This window comes from Mauremys reevesii, linkage group 11 (genome assembly GCF_016161935.1).
Source record: "Mauremys reevesii isolate NIE-2019 linkage group 11, ASM1616193v1, whole genome shotgun sequence".
NCBI classification, from domain to species: domain Eukaryota; kingdom Metazoa; phylum Chordata; order Testudines; family Geoemydidae; genus Mauremys; species Mauremys reevesii.
In genome coordinates, this window is record NC_052633.1 from 70,704,764 (window position 1) to 70,721,784 (window position 17,021).

The following is a 17,021-nucleotide window of genomic DNA, read 5'->3' on the forward strand; positions in this document are numbered from 1 at the left end:
GTAGAGAGGAAACTAACGTCCCTAACCAGACACACTTGTAATGCTTTCCCTGGCTGGAGGGAGGTAGCTTAAAAAGGGAAAGCCTGACCTTTTATAAGCATGGTGACTAGGGGAAAGATGGCTCTATCTTGGAGACTGTTGGCTACAGGGACAGATCGATGAGGAGAAAGGGTCTCCAACAGTCTGCTGCCTGTTATACTGTATGGACCAGGCATAAAGAAACGGTGACCAAAAGGAGGGGCTGGAGGCAGATCTTAATCATGAGAGAGGACACTAGAACTGACAGATAAGCCAAAGGACTTCCCAAAAGACCGCCCAAGAGACTGCCACTTTTTTTTTTTTTTTACTTTGATTCTCTGTCTCCCAGGGGTGGGGGAGAGGGAAAAGACCCCTTTTGTTGGTTTTCTGTTTGGAGATTCCCTTGTGGAGCACAAACACTGGAAGGGCCCCATGAGGCACCCAAATCGTGGTCTGGTGGGGACTCAGGAAGGACCCTGGCCCACCACGCTGACCTTTTTTCACATTCCCTCCCCATAAACTCCTAAGTCACGCACATGTGTAGAGGGGAGGGTCAGTCGTGCAAGAGGGGATGTCCAGGACTGTGCTTGTGTTTGCGGAGAGATGGAGATTTCCTGTTTTGAACAGGAAGAGCGCGCCGTCAGCAGGAATCAGCTCCCACTCCACACCAGGTGGTACTGGAGATGGGCAAACTACAGCCCGTGGGATCCTCCTGCCTGGCCCCTGAGCTCCTGGCCCAGGAGGCTATTCCCCGGCCCCTCCCCTGCTGTTCCCCCTCCCCCGCAGACTCAGTTCACTGCGCTGCTGGCGCAAGGCTCTGGGCGGCCGGGCTGCGAGCTCCTGGGGCAGCACAGCTGCAGAGCCGTGGCCTGACCTTGTGCTATGAGCTGCGCAGCGGCGTGGCTGGCTCCAGCTGGGTGGCACGGCTATTTGACTGGTGCTTTGGGCGGCACAGTTGTAGCACTGCCAGCCACCGGTGCTCCAGGCAGCATGGTAAGGGGCCAGGGAGCAGGGGGGGTTGGACAGAGGGCAGAGGAGTTTGGGGGGCTGGTTGGGGGCAGGGAACGGGGGGGGGTTGAATGGGAGCAGGGAGAGCAGTCAGGAAGGAGAGGGGGGATTGGATGGGGCAGTGATGGGCAGTCAGGGGCAGGGGTTCCAGGGACAGTCAGGGGACAGGGAGCAGGGCAGTGGATGGGAGTGGGGGGGTGTATGGGGCAGGGGTCGCAGGGAGGCCATCAGGGAATGGAGATTTTGGATGGGGCAGGAGTCCCGGGGGGTGCCGTCAGGGGGTGAGAAGCAGGGGGGTCAGATAGGGGGCAGGCCGCGCCTGGCTGTTTGGGGAGGCACAGCCCCCCATAACCAGTCCGCCATACAATTTCCAAAACCCGATGCGGCCCTCAGGCCAAAAAGTTTGCCCGCCCCTGCACTAGAAGGTCACCCTCTGCGGTGACTGTTGCGGCTGCAGGTTTGGCATCAATGTCTGCAATGAGCTGGGTTACGGCATGGAATAGCCTCCCGAATGAAGGTGTGGAAGTCTCACTATTAAAATCAGTGGCCCAGTGCACTAACAGTAACTGTAGGGGACACCGAGGAAGGTGGGGGCAGCTCGAGATGACCTTTAAATGCTGGTCCTATTGAAGTCACAGGGAATTTTTCCATTTACTTAAACAGAGCCAGGATTTCACCTTATGATTTTATAATTTGAAATTGAATCCACTTTTTCTCTATGCATCTGAATTGTGCAGCTTGTCACTAATCTTCCAATAGCGCCCCCCCCCCCAAAAAAGTTTTCCCTTTCTGTTTCAAGACAATGCTGATCTGCCTCTTGTATGAAAGCAGGACTCCTATATAGTCAAAATTAGAGGCCGCTCATCTGGCCTTTCTTGGATGTGCAAACTACTCTGGTTTATTCTCTCACGTAAGGGGTCACTGAGGGGGAATTCTTTGTAACATGCACTGCATTACTCCAGTCCAGGAGGGAGAGTTAGAGACAGAGGATTAAGGAAGGGAGGGAAGCAAGTGACCTGCTATCAAACTTTCAGGATAAATAAAGGCAAAGATCCTCTTAAAAATTATATTTTGAACTTGCAATCACCCATGATAACTACTCTCTGAATCGATTGAAGAAATACAAACTACCTTAGGGCAGGACAGTCAATGACTTTCCCTGGTGTGCCCCGTCTGACATGCAAGTTAACTGACGTTTAATCGATAACAGTTTACAGAGTCAATCAAACCAGTCGTGTGTGAGTGAGGATATATATGTGAGCTAGACTTCTGAGCACAAGCCAGAACCACTGATTTTAAAGTACTGCTTCTGATCGCCACTGCTGTGGTGTTGGAAAAGTCATTTGACTTCTTTGCCTCAGTTTACCTGTCTGGTATGAAGTTGCTGGCCCCTTTAAGAGGAGTCTGGGCCCAGGCTACATGTGAGGAAGTAATTTAAAGGGAATGAGCACTAGTGAGATTATCGTATAACCTGGGCCTGATAAAAGGCCATCAGGGCACAGTTACAGACAAGGGTCCTAGAGAGAAGGGCTTTAAGACCCTAGCAGGAGAGGAGCTGGCTCCTGTGAACCTCTCCAAGCTGACAGGTGAAAGGAGTGAATGGAAAAGGGCCTGCTGGCAGAAAAGCTGACTGAAGGCTACAGCTGGCCTGAAGCATAACCTGGCTCTTGGAGGAAGGAGAGTGAGACTCTTTGAAAGATAACCTAGCTCTGATGTGCGCCACTCCCCGCCCCCCATCGCCACTGGAGATGGATAGCCCAGCCAGCTAAACTGGCGGGGGGGGGGGCGGTGTCCCAGTGTGGGGGATGGGAGGTGCTGGGTGTCTGGGAGATACAGGGTGCCTGTGTGAGGTGGGGTGGGGGGTACAGGGTGCCTGTGGAAGGTGGGAGGCTGGGGTTCCCCTGGTTCACTCTAACCCAGGCCCACTGAGAGCAATTCCAGGGCCAGGGGCCGTCCCTAGGGGGGGTGGGCCTGGGGTGGAAGTGATGCCAACGCCGGTACCACCCCCCACACTCCTAGGAGGCCTGCGGCCCGCCCGGGGCTCCCAGCCACCATCACCGCTACCTCGTCAGCGGCGGTGGCTGGGGGCCCCCTGGGCAATTGCGCCCCCCTGTCGGCGGGCCTGCTCTTACCCCTCCCCCACACCACCTCTGTCAGGAGCGGGCCCCAAGTACCCAGCGGGCCCTGCCTCTTACCTGCCCGGCCCAGCGAGACCGGGTGGCTCCGCCTCCTCTGCGCTGCTGCTTCCCGACAGGTGAGGCTACAGTGACCACTCCCCACCCAATCTGGCTCCCCTGCCGCTGCCTGCCTGAACCAAACTTAGCAAATTCACCTCCCTAAGCCAGGGCAAAATGTCCAGGCAGGTGATGGCAGAAGCAGGGCCGGCTCCAGGCATCAGCTTATCAAGCAGGTGCTTGGGGGGGGGGCAACTTGGGAGCGGGGCGGCACTTTCAGGGATTCGGCGGCAATTCGGCGGCGGGTCCCTCACTCCCGCTCGGAGCGAAGGACCTCCCCCTGAATTGCCGCAGATCGCAATCACGATCACGGCTTTTTTTTGGCTGCTTGGGGCGGCAAAACCCCTGGAGCCGGCCCTGGGCAGAAGCCTCCCAGCGCCGTTGCTGGGAGGCGCCTGCATGGGGTGCCTGACTGAGAAGCGCCTCTTTTCCCCTCTGCCCTCACTTGATGACTTTGTTGCTTCCCATGGAGGATGTTCCCCGCAGTTTGGGAACCTCTGGTCTAGTGTGTTGCTCGCCTGGAGCCTAATTCTCCCTCACCAAAGCGCCTTTACACCTCTGTGGCCTTAAAAGTGATTGTAAGGGCCTGATTCTCAGCTCCACTAAGTCCCGTTGACGCTGCCGGAGTGGAGTCAAGGATTCTCCGTATAAATGAGACTCAAGCCCAGAGTGTCTGATCCAAAGTCTGTTTAAGTCAGTGGAAAGATTCCTGTCGACTTCAGTGGGCTTTGGATCTGGTTCATAAGCAGAAGATAAAGAGTGATCAGCTGGCCCAGAAATACCGGGGAGCCTGGTCCTGCATTAATGGACCCATGGCTGTGTGACTGCCATGCAGCCAAAGAGGGGAGTATGCCGCTAAGCTCCTCATTGGCATGCGGGCGAGTGCACAAGAGCCTGTGTTTCCTCAGACATCCTCTGCTCACATCTGCTCCTTTTTAACCCTGCATTTTTGAGAGAAAGAGAGCAGGTGCACAAGTGGCTTGAGACTTCCAGCTCTTTAGGCAATTTTGCAATGCTATAGATGGGCCTAGAGTTTAACCTTTCTTCTGCCAGCATGCAGGGTATATATAAATGCCTGGTACGCTCACATCTTGAATATTGTGTGCAGATCTGGTTGCTCAATCTCAAAAAAAGATACATTGGAATTGGAAAAGGTTCCGAAAAGGACCACAGAAATGGTTAGGGGTATGGAACAGCTTCCATATGAGGAGAGATTAATAAGACTGGAACTTTTCAGCTTGAAAAAGAGAAGACTAGGGAGGGATATGATAGAGGTCTATAAAATCATGACTGGTGTGGAGAAAGTGAGTGTTCAATCCTTGAGGGGGCCACTTAGGGATCTGGGGCAAAATCAGTACTTGGTCCTGCTAGTGAAGGCAGGGACTGGACTTGATGACTTTTGGGGTCCCTTCCAGGTCTATGAGATATGTATATCTTCATAAAAAGTGTTGTTTACTCCTTCTCATAACACAAGACCTAGGGAGTCACCAAATGAAATTAATAGGCAGCAGGTTTAAAACAAACCAAAGGAAGCATTTCTTCACATAATGCCCAGGCAGGCTGAAACTTGTTGCCAGAGGATATTGTGAAGGCCAAGACCATAGCAGGGTTCAAAAAAGAACTACATAAATTCATGGAGGATAGGTCCATCAATGGCTATTAGCCAGGATGGGCAGAGATGGTATCCCTAGTCTCTGTTTGCCAGAAGCTGGGAATGGGGGACGGGATGGATCGCTTGATGATTACCTGTTCTGTTCATTCCCTTTGGGTCATCTGGCATTGACCACTATCAGAAGACAGGATGCTGGGCTAGATGGACCTTTGGTCTGACCCAGTATGGCCGTTCTTATGTTCCTGCTTGCACTGGAGAGCAGCAATCTTGAGATCTCTGCTCGGCACTGCTAAATGACTTTCCGAGTCAAGTCCTGTTACGGTCAAAGTCTCTCTCCCCTGCGGCTGCAGGAAGCTCTGTGGTTGATGCCTTCAGAGTCCAGCTCTGAAGATTGCACAGAAGTGAGGGTGGCAATCCCATGACCCCCCCTACAATAGGCTTGTGGCCACCCCCCAATTCATTTTTGGGTCAGGACCCCCACGGCTACAACACTGTGAAATTTCAGATGTAAACATCGGAAAACATCAAATTTTCCAATTTTCAAATCCTATGGCTGTGAAATTGACCATGATGGACCATGAATTTGGAAGGGCCCTACTCATACAGTAACTGTCTTGACATTTAATAGAGGGTTCATAGGCTGTAAAATCAGGCAGAATTCAGCAATACCATATGGAGGTTGGTTGTTCTCTTAAAAGCAGCACAGAGGGGAGGAGAAAAAGAATTTTTCAAATGCAAAATGATTTGTCCACCCCACCTGAAATAACCAGACTCCTCTTCCTATAATCTTAAATATAATATCATGCAGTTAAGAGAACTTATACCCAAAATTGCAGCCTAGAAAGAATTTGTCATAAGTTAAACAGAAATCCTGTACATAAATGGGTTATAATGCAAACTAACCTCTCTCAGACCCTTTGCTACAGAGTCCCAAATAGTGAAGTGATTATAACAAATAGCCAAAGTTATAGCAGAGGACATGTGCAGACAAATGGCAAGTTGATTGTTTTGGAAGTTATGAGGGAAACAGGGGTATCTTAATATTTTGGAAAAGTCTTGTTAGTTAAACGCTTGCAAAATCCTGCTGACCTACCCTTTTCTAGAGGAGGAGATTTATGGCAACATTGAAAATGCTGTTCATATTCTACAACTGAGTAATGACCCAAAAGGCATCAGCAGGATCAGGTATAAATTCTGCTAACAGGCTGGGAAACTGTGGGTGATCATGCAATGGGATGTGAGAATCTACTTCTTTTGGGGAGTTACAGCTCTTCACCTTTGCAGACCAGGGGTCTGATTTCTCATCTTCCAGGGGCAGCACTCCTGGGAACACAATGTGATACTGTGTTTTTAAAAACTACAAGCTCTTGGCTGGACCTTTTTTTATTTTTCTTTCCTTCTAAAACAAATGTTTTTCATGCCATGAGATAAAAGGAATGCACCGTAGAGAGTCACCATGGGTGGAGGTGGGGTCACTGAAGTTTTCATAACTGCTAGCGTAAGACTAATGGCCAAATTATTGCTTCTTAAGAGACACCACGCCCTGACGACGAAGATGAAGCATGCTGTTCAAGCTAAAATGCTACTTCCTGGGAGATTTTTAGCCCAGTTCTGGTGACTCTGAGATCTAGACAGTATGGAGAAGTATCCTGATTAGAGCTGAGTGAAACTTTTCAACAATTTTTTTTGTTTGTTTTTTGGTGGAAAAAATGCAGATTTGGCATCACCAAAATATTTTGTGAATTCATTTCAATTTCACCAAATAATTTCAGTGGGAAAAAAATCCTAAAAACTCAAAGTTTTGTTTCAACGCTCTTTTGAAATGCAGTTTACTTTTTTATTTGAAATACCTTTTGAAATTAAAGAAAATGTTCCTTAAAAAAAAAAACTTGAAAAAAACTCAATCAATACAAAACATTTTATTTTGGGTGGAACAAAATGTCTTGATCAAAACTTTTTTTTTTAAACTTTTCAATTTGCCAAAAAATTTGGAAAATTTAATTTTTGGTTCAACCTTTTTTGCCAGTTTATCAGAATTGCTAGCAAACCAAAAAATATGTTCATTCATTTCTAATACAGAGTTTTGAAATGAACACCAACTTTGCAACCTCTGAGTTTGACAGTCACTATGTTCATATATATTTAAACACATGGAAAATCTTCCTCTATATTGTGCATGATTTTGGAATCTGGCATTGTCCTAAAGGGAAAAAAAACTGCTTTTACTTTAATCAGTCTATCATACTGTGCTAATTTTCATCAGTATCTTTTGGGGGTATTTGAGGAATCTGAAAATTTAGAGAGAGAAAAGACCTGATATTTAGCCTATTCCTTAGAGGGAAGTGAAGAATTATTCTCTACATAGTATTTTGGCTAGACTGGTTCTAAAGATTTCCTGTATTTCTTCTGAGCCTTCTAAAATTCCTGATTTTTGACCTTTTACTAGAAATTGATTCCATAAATACCCCTCTAAAGATGATGCCTTCAGCTTTTCTGTTAGATACAAGGTATTTTTCAGGTGCTGTGAAGTGTCTGTATTTGACATGAGATGGATCTTTCTATGTTTAAATAGAAGCCAATGATTTGTTGTCATGCAAACCGCTAGTAATGACTTTTGGATGTCAGAGTGTTAGCATTTATATGTCATATTCTTGTTTCATTCTGGGATTTTTGTTCCCCACAGAGAGGCAGAGTTCTGCAATAACAGCTTTTTCATAATACTGTCAGTGCAGGGCATGGATCAGTGTTTACGTCACACTCCCCATCAGTACCCGGCCCAAGCCAGGGAAGCTAATGATCTGACTTGGTGATGAATCCTCGTCATGTGCTGCCTGAGGCACATTGCGCATACTCTAAGAAGAAGGCAGCTGGTTCTGGAAAGCATGTGTAATGCTATTGCCTAGTGGAAAACTGAAAATGTCTACCGATGCATGAACCTGATAAGGTTTAGGTGTTTGGTTCAGTTGGGATAAGTATCTAAAAGTTTGGATATTTATCTGGATATCTTTTATTAACATCTGGCGCTAAGTCCTCTGCTAACTTGGGCTCCTGCAGTGTTCCTGATTTAGTGCATTACAAAGGCATAAATAAGAGCAGAATTTGGTGCTCTTCATTGCAAAATGTGTCAGAATTCGAATATACAGTAGCATTCTGTGACAGGCTTAGTCCCCCTTAAGGGCAGTAGGACCTAGGGGCCATCCCACCCCTATTCTGTAGTCATGGCCCTTTAAGATTTTGGGAGGTCTTATGGACACAAGGACCTAAGAAATAGGAGATATTGGTAGAAATGAAGCAGTCATGGGAATAAGTAGTGTTTGCAGAGGGATAGTGTTTCGGGTAGTGATCAACGGCTCCATGTCTAGTTGGCAGCTGGTTTCAAGTGGAGTGCCCCAAGGGTCGGTCCTGGGACCGGTTTTGCTCAATATCTTCATTAATAATCTGGAGGATGGCATGGACTGCACTCTCAGCAAGTTTGCAATGACACTAAACTGGGAGGAGTGGTAGATACGCTGGAGGGTAGGGATAGGATACAGAGGGACCTAGACAAATTAGATGACTGGGCCAAAAAAAACCTGATGAGGTTCAACAAGGACAAGTGCGGAGTCCTGCACTTAGGATGGAAGAATCCCATTCATTGTTACAGACTAGGGACTGAATGGCTAGGAAGCAATTCTGCAGAAAAGGACCTAGGGGTTACAGTGGACGAGAAGCTGGATATGAGTCAACAGTGTGCCCTGGTTGCCAAGAAGGCTAACGGCATTTGGGGCTGTATAAGTAGGGGCATTGCCAGCAGATCGAGGGACGTGATCATTCCCCTCTATTCGACATTGGTGAGGCCTCATCTGGAGGACTGTGTCCAGTTTTGGGCCCCATATTACAAGAAGGATGTGGAAAAATTAGAAAGAGTCCAGTGGAGGGCAACAAAAATGATTAGGGGGCTGGAGCACATGACTTATGAGGAGAGGCTGAGGGAACTGGGATTGTTTAGTCTGCAGAAGAGAAGAATGAGGGGGGATTTGATAGCTGCTTTCAACTACCTGAAAAGGGGTTCCAAAGAGGATGGATCTAGACTGTTCTCAGTGATACCTGATGACAGAACAAGGAGTAATGGTCTCAAGTTGCAGTGGGGGAAGTTTAGGTTGGATATTAGGAAAAACTTTTTCACTCAGAGAGTAGTGAAGTACTGGAATGGGTTACCTAGGGAGGTGATGGAATCCCCTTCCTTAGAGGTTTTTAAGGTCAGGCTGGACAAAGCCCTGGCTGGGATGATTTAGTTGGGTTTGGTCCTGCTTTGAGCAGGGGGTTGGACTAGATACCTCCTGAGGTCCCTTCCAACCCTGAGATTCTATGATTCTATGAGGGATGGGAGGGGGGCACGCAGAGGAAAACCTGTTATTGTTTCTTTAAGGGTTGGGACCAGGAGCCTTACAGAGTGGGCCGGGCAAAACTCCCTTTCTCCCAGCCAATTGATTTGAGATCTGGGAAGGGGACCAGCATATTATGCAGTCTCCTTCCTCATAGCAGTGGAGACTCCAGCTGGAGAAGGTCTGCCTGCTAAGCCCTCCCAGTCTGAGGGTGAAAGGATTAATTGGAGAAAAAGGGTCAGCTGGGGGAGTGGCTGTTTGTGGCCCTGCTGGTGACCTAAATTACAGTCCAGCTTCCAGGAGGAAAGCAGGGGATCCCTGTGTTCCGAAGGGCATTAATAGTGGCCTGAATTACCCAGCTCTAGGAGGAGGGCTGGGGCTTCCTATACAGGGAGAAGGAAACTTTCCTGGGACTCTTATATGGGCCCAGAGTGGGTGAGAACTTCAGAAACTAAAGCGTGGTTTGTACTCACTAAAGAAAGTTAATAAACCAGACCCCATGAAGTAACCTGGTCTGGGTAATTGCCTGGAAGAACCTGAGTGAGCACTGAGGTCAGTGCACCGCAGGGCCATGAGGGGCCACAAGGGGATGCACTCTGGAGCCAACCACAGCATTCCTGTTTCTTACAAGGTTTCCAGTGCTTCCTTTTGGTCCTTAACTCTCTGTAAAGCCCCATGTGAAGTTATGGTGCTATAGATGTACTAAATACCATGTTTCTGAGGTATCTGCTCAGTTGTCCCAAGTCCATGTTTTTTCTATGATTATTACTGCAATTGGAAACATTTAGCCGGATATCAGTATTATATCAAACATGTATATATGCTATCCTGCTGACCTCTAGAAGTCACTGGTGTCAGGGTGCATAACAACAAATCATTGGCTCCTTTGCTAGTCTTGTCATCATTTTTAAAGACAGACTCCTTAAAAGCTTGGTCTGAAGTTGCCCCACGCTCCAGTTTATCTTGCCTAAAGAAGAACAAGCAGAGCTGTCCCTACTGGCCGAGCTGTGGTGGCGTGGCTCCAAAAGGATCTGTTCGTGACAGCTCAGTTAATCTGCCCATGTGGCTTGTTAAGAGTGTAGGGTGGATGCTATGATGGGTTCTGAGAATTATAGACGCCTTACCCCTTTAAAAGCATTCTGACCTAGCATTGGAATGATAGCTCCAGCCAAGACTATTAGCATTCAGCAGCATGCTTGGTAAGATCATCATCAACATGTAGATACCCCTAGGTGGGAGGGATATTCATTTGAGGTAAGATTATGTTTATTTGGATACAAAAGTGGAGGGAGACACATCTAGGGTGTAGATACAGCTTCATAGGATCTTTTGTAACATTGGAAAAACTGGAACAGCAGCTGGGACTGTGCATTTGAAGCAGTGGCTAGCTGTTCTGAAAGTCCTTGGGAGGTAAATAATGGACAGGGCTGTGGTGGTGGTGTGTCGGGTATGATGAAAAAGCAGGCAGATGAAGGAATCTTAACAAAAGGACTGTGAATCATGAAAAGAGGCGGAGAAATTACACAGGAGTGATGGCCTAAATAAGAGAAGCTGATGGAAAGGGAAAGTGCATTAGGTGTGGCATGGTATGGTGGTTTCTGTGATTCCTATGTTCTGGGTGCCCCCAACTCCTGTGAAATCAAGAGAGACTTTACGATAATCCACCCTCAACTTAATTTCCCCAATACTAATTTCTCCCTACTGTTACTCACACCTTCTTGTCAACTGTCTGTCGTGGGGCACTCTCTTACCACTTCAAAAGTTATTTTTCCTCCCTTGGTATCCTGATGTTAATTGTTTTATCTCGTTAGACTGACCTAACACTTGGTAAAGCAACCCCCATCCTTTCATGTATTTATACCCGCTCCTGTATCTTTTACTTCATACATCTGATGAAGTGGGTTCTAGCCCACGAAAGCTTATGCCCAAATAAATTTGTTAGTCTCTAAGGTGCCACAAGGACTCCTTTTTATGTTATCTTCCTTCTGTTCCCCCTTAGAATCGGACATAGCAGATTTTGATGGCAGAAGTTCCCTCCTGTACAGATTCAATCAGAAAATGATGAGCACCTTCAAAGATGTGGTTTCCCTGAAGTTCAAGAGCATGCAGGGGGATGGAGTCTTATTCCACGGAGAGGGACAGCGCGGAGACTACATTACACTGGAGCTGCAGAAAGGGAAACTCTCCTTGCACATTAACCTGGGTAGGAGCTGACATTTTTTATTCATTCACATGAGATTTGTTTTCCATTTACTTTCATGATTTTGTATTTCAGCAGCATTGAGATGCCCCGACTGAGATCAGGTCCCATTGTGCTAGGTGCTGTACATACACAGAGTAAAAGACAGTACCTGCCCCGAACATTTTGCAGTCTGAAGAGACAAAACAAAGAGTGGGAAGGGAAATAGAGAAGTGAAATGACTTGTCTGAAGTCACACAGCAGGTCAGTGGCAGAGCCAAAAATAGAACCCACGTCTCCTGAGTACTAGGGTCAGTGCCCTATTTATCCAACTGTGCTACCTTTATTTTTCTAGCTGCAAATATTGTTGTTGCCTGTTTAATCTATATCAGGCCTCAGGGGATTCAGTTGCAATCTCAACTACAATTTCCTCTCTCTGCTTAGAGAATGATTTCTTTTTAAGTTCATCATTTCAGAGCAGGGATCTGTCCAAGCTCTGCAGGTAGCCATCTAGTCGTATTTAACATTCGGCTCACAGTGTCTGTGGCTGCTCTCAAGCAATATGTCTAGGCTGGGTAGTTTCCATTCAGGCTGAAAACAGGTCTTCCTTTCCCTGTAATAGAACCCCTGTTTTGGAGGAGGCATGTTCGCATCCGTGTTGTCATTGCTATACGTTCACACAGAGGAAAAGAAGCCGAAGGGAAAATGTTGGCATGTGCTGGAAAGCAGAATTCACCTTCATCAAAACAACAGCTTCAGATCAGTATCACCAACCCTCCCCCGCTGTAAAATATCAGACTGTTGCTGGGGAAAACTCCATCCCACCATCCTGCTTTTTTAGCTTTCAATAAAATATGTGCAGGCTTCGATGATTTTCTTTATTTAAGGTGATTTTAAGACACCTTTGTGGTCTGTGAGTTCTGTTACCAATCTGGACTCCTAGTGCAAATTAGAGCAATCTTAGCACTGCTGTAGCTTATGTTTGCTGCGCAGGACACCAAGGAGATGTTCTGGCAGTCAAGGATTGCTGGAGATTAGGGAAGCCTTGTCCACGCCTCCTTTCACTCAAGACACACTCCCTCACGCTGAGAGTGTGGAGGTTTCGTGAGCCTGCACCTCTTGAGGGTATCCGTATAGAAGTTAAAATGGTTTTAGGGCTGCTTTGCTGCATAGGCACTGTTGAAGTTCTGATGCCATCTCTGATTTTGTTCTAATTCATCTAGCAATAATGTTACTTAAATGTGAGCTGCTTGTGTGGATTTGTGCTATTCTTTCTCAAGATGAAAAAACACCCGATACTAGCAACTGCTGTACCCAAACGGTTCAGGAGTTTGAATCAGCTCCCCAAAATGTAGGTGCTTCTCCAAAGCTCTTCAGAGGTGTTTGGTCTGCAAAACTGACCAGGACAAGCTTTCTAGGGAGATTTCTTTGTAGGGCTGAATATACCATGAGAACAGCCTTTCTCGAAGTATTTTGGTGCTTTTTGTTTCTGGGCCTGGCTAGAGCCAGGCAGTGCAAAAGCGTGGAGTCCCATCAGTGTGTGGTCAACCTGGGTTTGAGGGATGAGGGAAGGTTTGGTTCAGTTCTTCTTTGGTACAAAGCTGTTTGCATTTCCCAAGTGGATACTTCACATATACCTTCAATGGGAGGAGATACTAGAGCACTGCACAGCTGGATTTTATATGCCACAGGGCAGATCACTGGAGTGAACACATTCTCTCTCTGTACAGTATGGGATGGGTTGGGGGAATCCCAAACCCTTGGCTTTTCCCTTAGCAGGTGTCATAACTCCTGAGTAATTCATCAGTGGGACAACTATAGGTCAGAGAGAGTGTTTACAAATCTGTTCCTTCTGTCAGCTGACTGCTTTCTTGCAGGGCTTCACTTCAGTGTCTCGGACTGTGAGTGGTTGACTTGATTTAAATCAGGGAATAATAATGAATAACCCAGTAGCCATCGAGTCATGGTTCTGGCTTAATGCAATTTAATACTTGTGGTTCTGTATCAGGTAGGAACCTCCACTCACTGTCTTCTGGACCAGGAAATAGTATGATGACCTCTGCTGGAAGTGTTGTCAGACAAGACAGAGCACCAGACCCCCTTGATCTAAAAGCATGAACTCCTAATGCTTATACTTTAACATTCCTGTACAGAAAACCACTAGCTGGGACAAAAGCATTGTGTTAATATGGGTTACTTTAGGTTGTATTTCCCAGATTTCCCACCACAGGGTCACTGATGGTAGCAGTGGTGGGACCAATTGTGTAACCCTACTCATAGTATATCTACATGAGGTTGGTGCTTAAAATGCTATAGGCCGGTGGTGCCTCTTGTATGCTACAGCTCCCATTTTTGTTATCACCATTGGAGCTGAATCCTGCGTAGCCAAGGTGGGAAGTTTTAGTAAAACTCCCTAGTGTAGACAAGGCCAGGGGAAAATGAATCAGCATGTGTTTCTCTTCTCAGCTTATGTCCGTGGGAGTTAGCAAAAGTCGTCCGACAATTAGAACAAACTGAAATCATTAAAACAAACTCAGTTAATTCCTTCCCCATTTCTCCCTTTGTGCTTAATTGTGTTTTGTTTAAAATGCCAGTAACAATTTTCCACGGCTCTTCATTTGTTTTTTACATAAACTCATTAATTGGCTTTGTACACAACTAATCTTTTTTCCTTGTTTCTTTAGAGTCCCATTGATAATGCTATATTCCTATTATTCGTTATCTGTAAGCATATAGTGCATTACGCATGCAAAAGATCCATTTCAGAAGGAAGCTCGAAACGCTGGGTTCTGTGATACTGTTGCTTTCTCGTCTTCCTTCAGAAAAAGTTCTACTTCTAATTTAGGAATAAGAGTGTGATACCATAGTTATATTTATTTGGTTTCATTTCTATTAGATATCACATGTCTGTTTACTCTGGGACCTAAAATAGAGCTTTCATGAGCTTCAAAATTTGAATCTGGATTTTTAACTACCACAGTGTGTGTGTGGATGGGGGGAGGCAGGTTTTGGATCCACGATTTTTATCGTATACGCAGCTTGACTAATCATTTTGGAATGTGCATCCTTCCATTTCCACTGATGAATAGAAAAGAAGAGAATGCACAGTAGAGATCAGAAACTCTGAAATCTTAAGGCAGGGACCTGGCTAGAAAACAGAAAAGCATTAGCTCTTTGAGATCTGGGCCTGATTATTCTCTCACTGGAGTAGGACTCTCATCTCGGTTGCACTTCTATGCAACTGGCGTTACTCCACAGACATCAAAGGAATTATTCCAGCTTTTTTTTCTAGTGCAATGGAGACCAAAATCTGGCCCTGTGTAAATATCTATTCTTGTTTAGATTCCCAGTATCACACTGTCTAAAATGTTTTCTCCAGAGAGGGTTAGGTACAATTTGTTGCTAAAATGAAAAAAGAAAAAAAAAGGTGATGACTAAAATGTCAAGAGTAATTAGACTGTACGTTTGTGGAAACCCACAGTTGTACTACATCTGTTCCTTTAATGGGTGGCAGATTTTTGTGTAAGCCAGATGGTTCTTCTTAAAATGTTAGGGTGTCTACTGCGCTTCAGAGCTGAGTAACAGGCAACACAACAATTTTGCCAGTGCTGCCATGTATGACGACTTGTGCAACAATCTGGGAAAATCTCACTCCTTATTCCTGAGCAGGACATTGGAACAACCAAAGAAGAGACTGTCCCCAAAGAATCCAAGCCAGGTTTCTCTTGGGACAGGACTCTAGACATCTAGTTAGCACATAGACATAGAAGCCTTAATGCTTAATGCAAGAGTCCAGGGCTCAATACAGAGTCTTCTGTTTGCATCTGCTTCCGCAGGAGATGCCAAGCTGCGTTTCAGTACCAGCCACACATCAGTCACCCTGGGCAGCCTTCTGGATGATCAACACTGGCACTCGGTTCTCATCGAACGCTTCAACAAGCAAGTGAACTTCACAGTGGACAAGCACACTCAGCATTTCCGAACCAAGGGGGATTCAGATCACCTGGACATTGATTATGAGGTGTGTTGAGTCTTTTGGGTTATATCTCTGGAGACAGGTGTGAGCTCAGGGAACAGTCTCTGTGCTGGTTTTGTCAGCAGTAGCGATCTCTCTAACCTGTATTCCTTCTCCCCTAAAACTCCTCTCATGGTTAATCAGCCTGAATCATGGCACTTCGTCTGTGTGTCTGATGCTCTAGGGAAATTTCCAGTCTCTGGGCAAAAAAAAAAAAAAAATACCTATCTCCTAGAATTGGAAGGGACCTCGGAAGGTCATCGAGTCCAGCCCGCTGCCTTCACTAGCAGGACCAAGTACTGATTTTTGTCCCAGATCCCTAAGAGGCCCCCTCCAAGGATTGAACTCACAACCCTGGGTTTAGCAGGCCAACACTCAAACCACTGATCTATCCCTCCCCTTCCAGAGTTGGAAGGTTCATCAGCCCATGTGCTAATCTGGGACTTGGAAGGCACAGCCTTCCATGGCAGAAGGATTATGCTGCAGCAGAATCCCAAGGAGGAATTCAGAGGGAGTGTGTGCTGCAGTGGCAACTCTACAACTATTTCAATGGGTGTCTCATGCACTTTTCATGCACATGAGTAGCTCTGGTGGCCAGAGTAGAGAGAATGTGGTCCTGTCCTTAACTCATCCCTACATAGTCCAGACAGATAGCAGCTGCCTCCAGCACAGAGATGGAAGGTGACTAGAAAGCATCTTCCCTGTAGGGAGGAGAGGTAAAGGGGATCCCTGCTTCACCAGTGCTGCCTTGTGCTGAATGAGGGAGAAGCATCCTCCCCAGCAGGAAACCTGGTGCAGAGGCCAGGCTGGCATGGGGAGGTGTATTTCACCCTCTCCACTACTCGGGTCAGCCCTGTACTCTCTGAAAAGTGCGTGCAAAGCCTTTTAGAACTACTGTCTCATCTAGTGTATGTTTAGCTATTTCCTGATTATAACCACGGTGCTCCCATTTCCCACCCCCACTTGAATATTTCCTGTGTTCCTTTTCATCATGCTTTTCCTGATGAGCAAGTTCCAGGACCGTGCAGAGCACTATGTTGTGTTTGCAGAGCCAGAGCCATCATCCTTATTTGAATGTACTACACTGGCATCGCTCATGGTTGTGCAATCAAAGGGTTCTTGTCTGCACTTTGGATTCTTTTCTCTTTTAAAGGATCCACTCCCAGTGTGTCCTGAGTGCAGAAAACTAGATGGCTTAACAGCAGCACTTATGCACATGCAGGTGCCTAGCGCCTCAGGGTCTCCATTTATCAGCTACCTCAATGTTCTAGCCAAATAGTTAGAAGCCCCTTCCCTTTCTGTCATTGCCTGATGCAGAGAGGAAGAGAGACATTTGTTCTCACTGGCATTAATTAATAATTCTCCTACACCCAGCCAGATGCCAGTGTCACTGCCTTCATTAAATCCTGGCTCAAAGTTTCATATTCATTACCGGGTAAGATCCTGACTCCATTGGAGTTGATGGTAGTTTTGCCATTGACTTCAGTGAGGCCAGGATTTCATTCACTGTTCTCATGCCCTTATGTTTGGTGGTGATGTAGGTGTTTGGGAAGTTGACATAAGAGCAGCCTAGCTGGTGGTGTGTTCTTTC

The 17,021-nt window shown here is 46.5% G+C and overlaps 1 protein-coding gene across 7 annotated transcripts in view; it reads left to right on the plus strand.

The window, feature by feature from the left end:
- Window positions 1–17,021, plus strand: part of CNTNAP5 (contactin associated protein family member 5) — a 397,960-nt gene that overhangs the window by 178,664 nt on the left and 202,275 nt on the right. For 5 of the 7 annotated variants that reach the window (XM_039494759.1, XM_039494757.1, XM_039494760.1 and 2 more), the window contains exons 5-6: window positions 11,236–11,439; window positions 15,252–15,436. In XM_039494759.1, coding sequence (XP_039350693.1) covers window positions 11,236–11,439; window positions 15,252–15,436 — 389 coding nt within the window. Of the gene's footprint in view, window positions 1–2,486; window positions 2,613–3,179; window positions 3,281–11,235; window positions 11,440–15,251; window positions 15,437–17,021 lie in introns of those variants that run through there. The other 2 variants (XM_039494762.1, XM_039494763.1) reach the window with 2 other exon arrangements.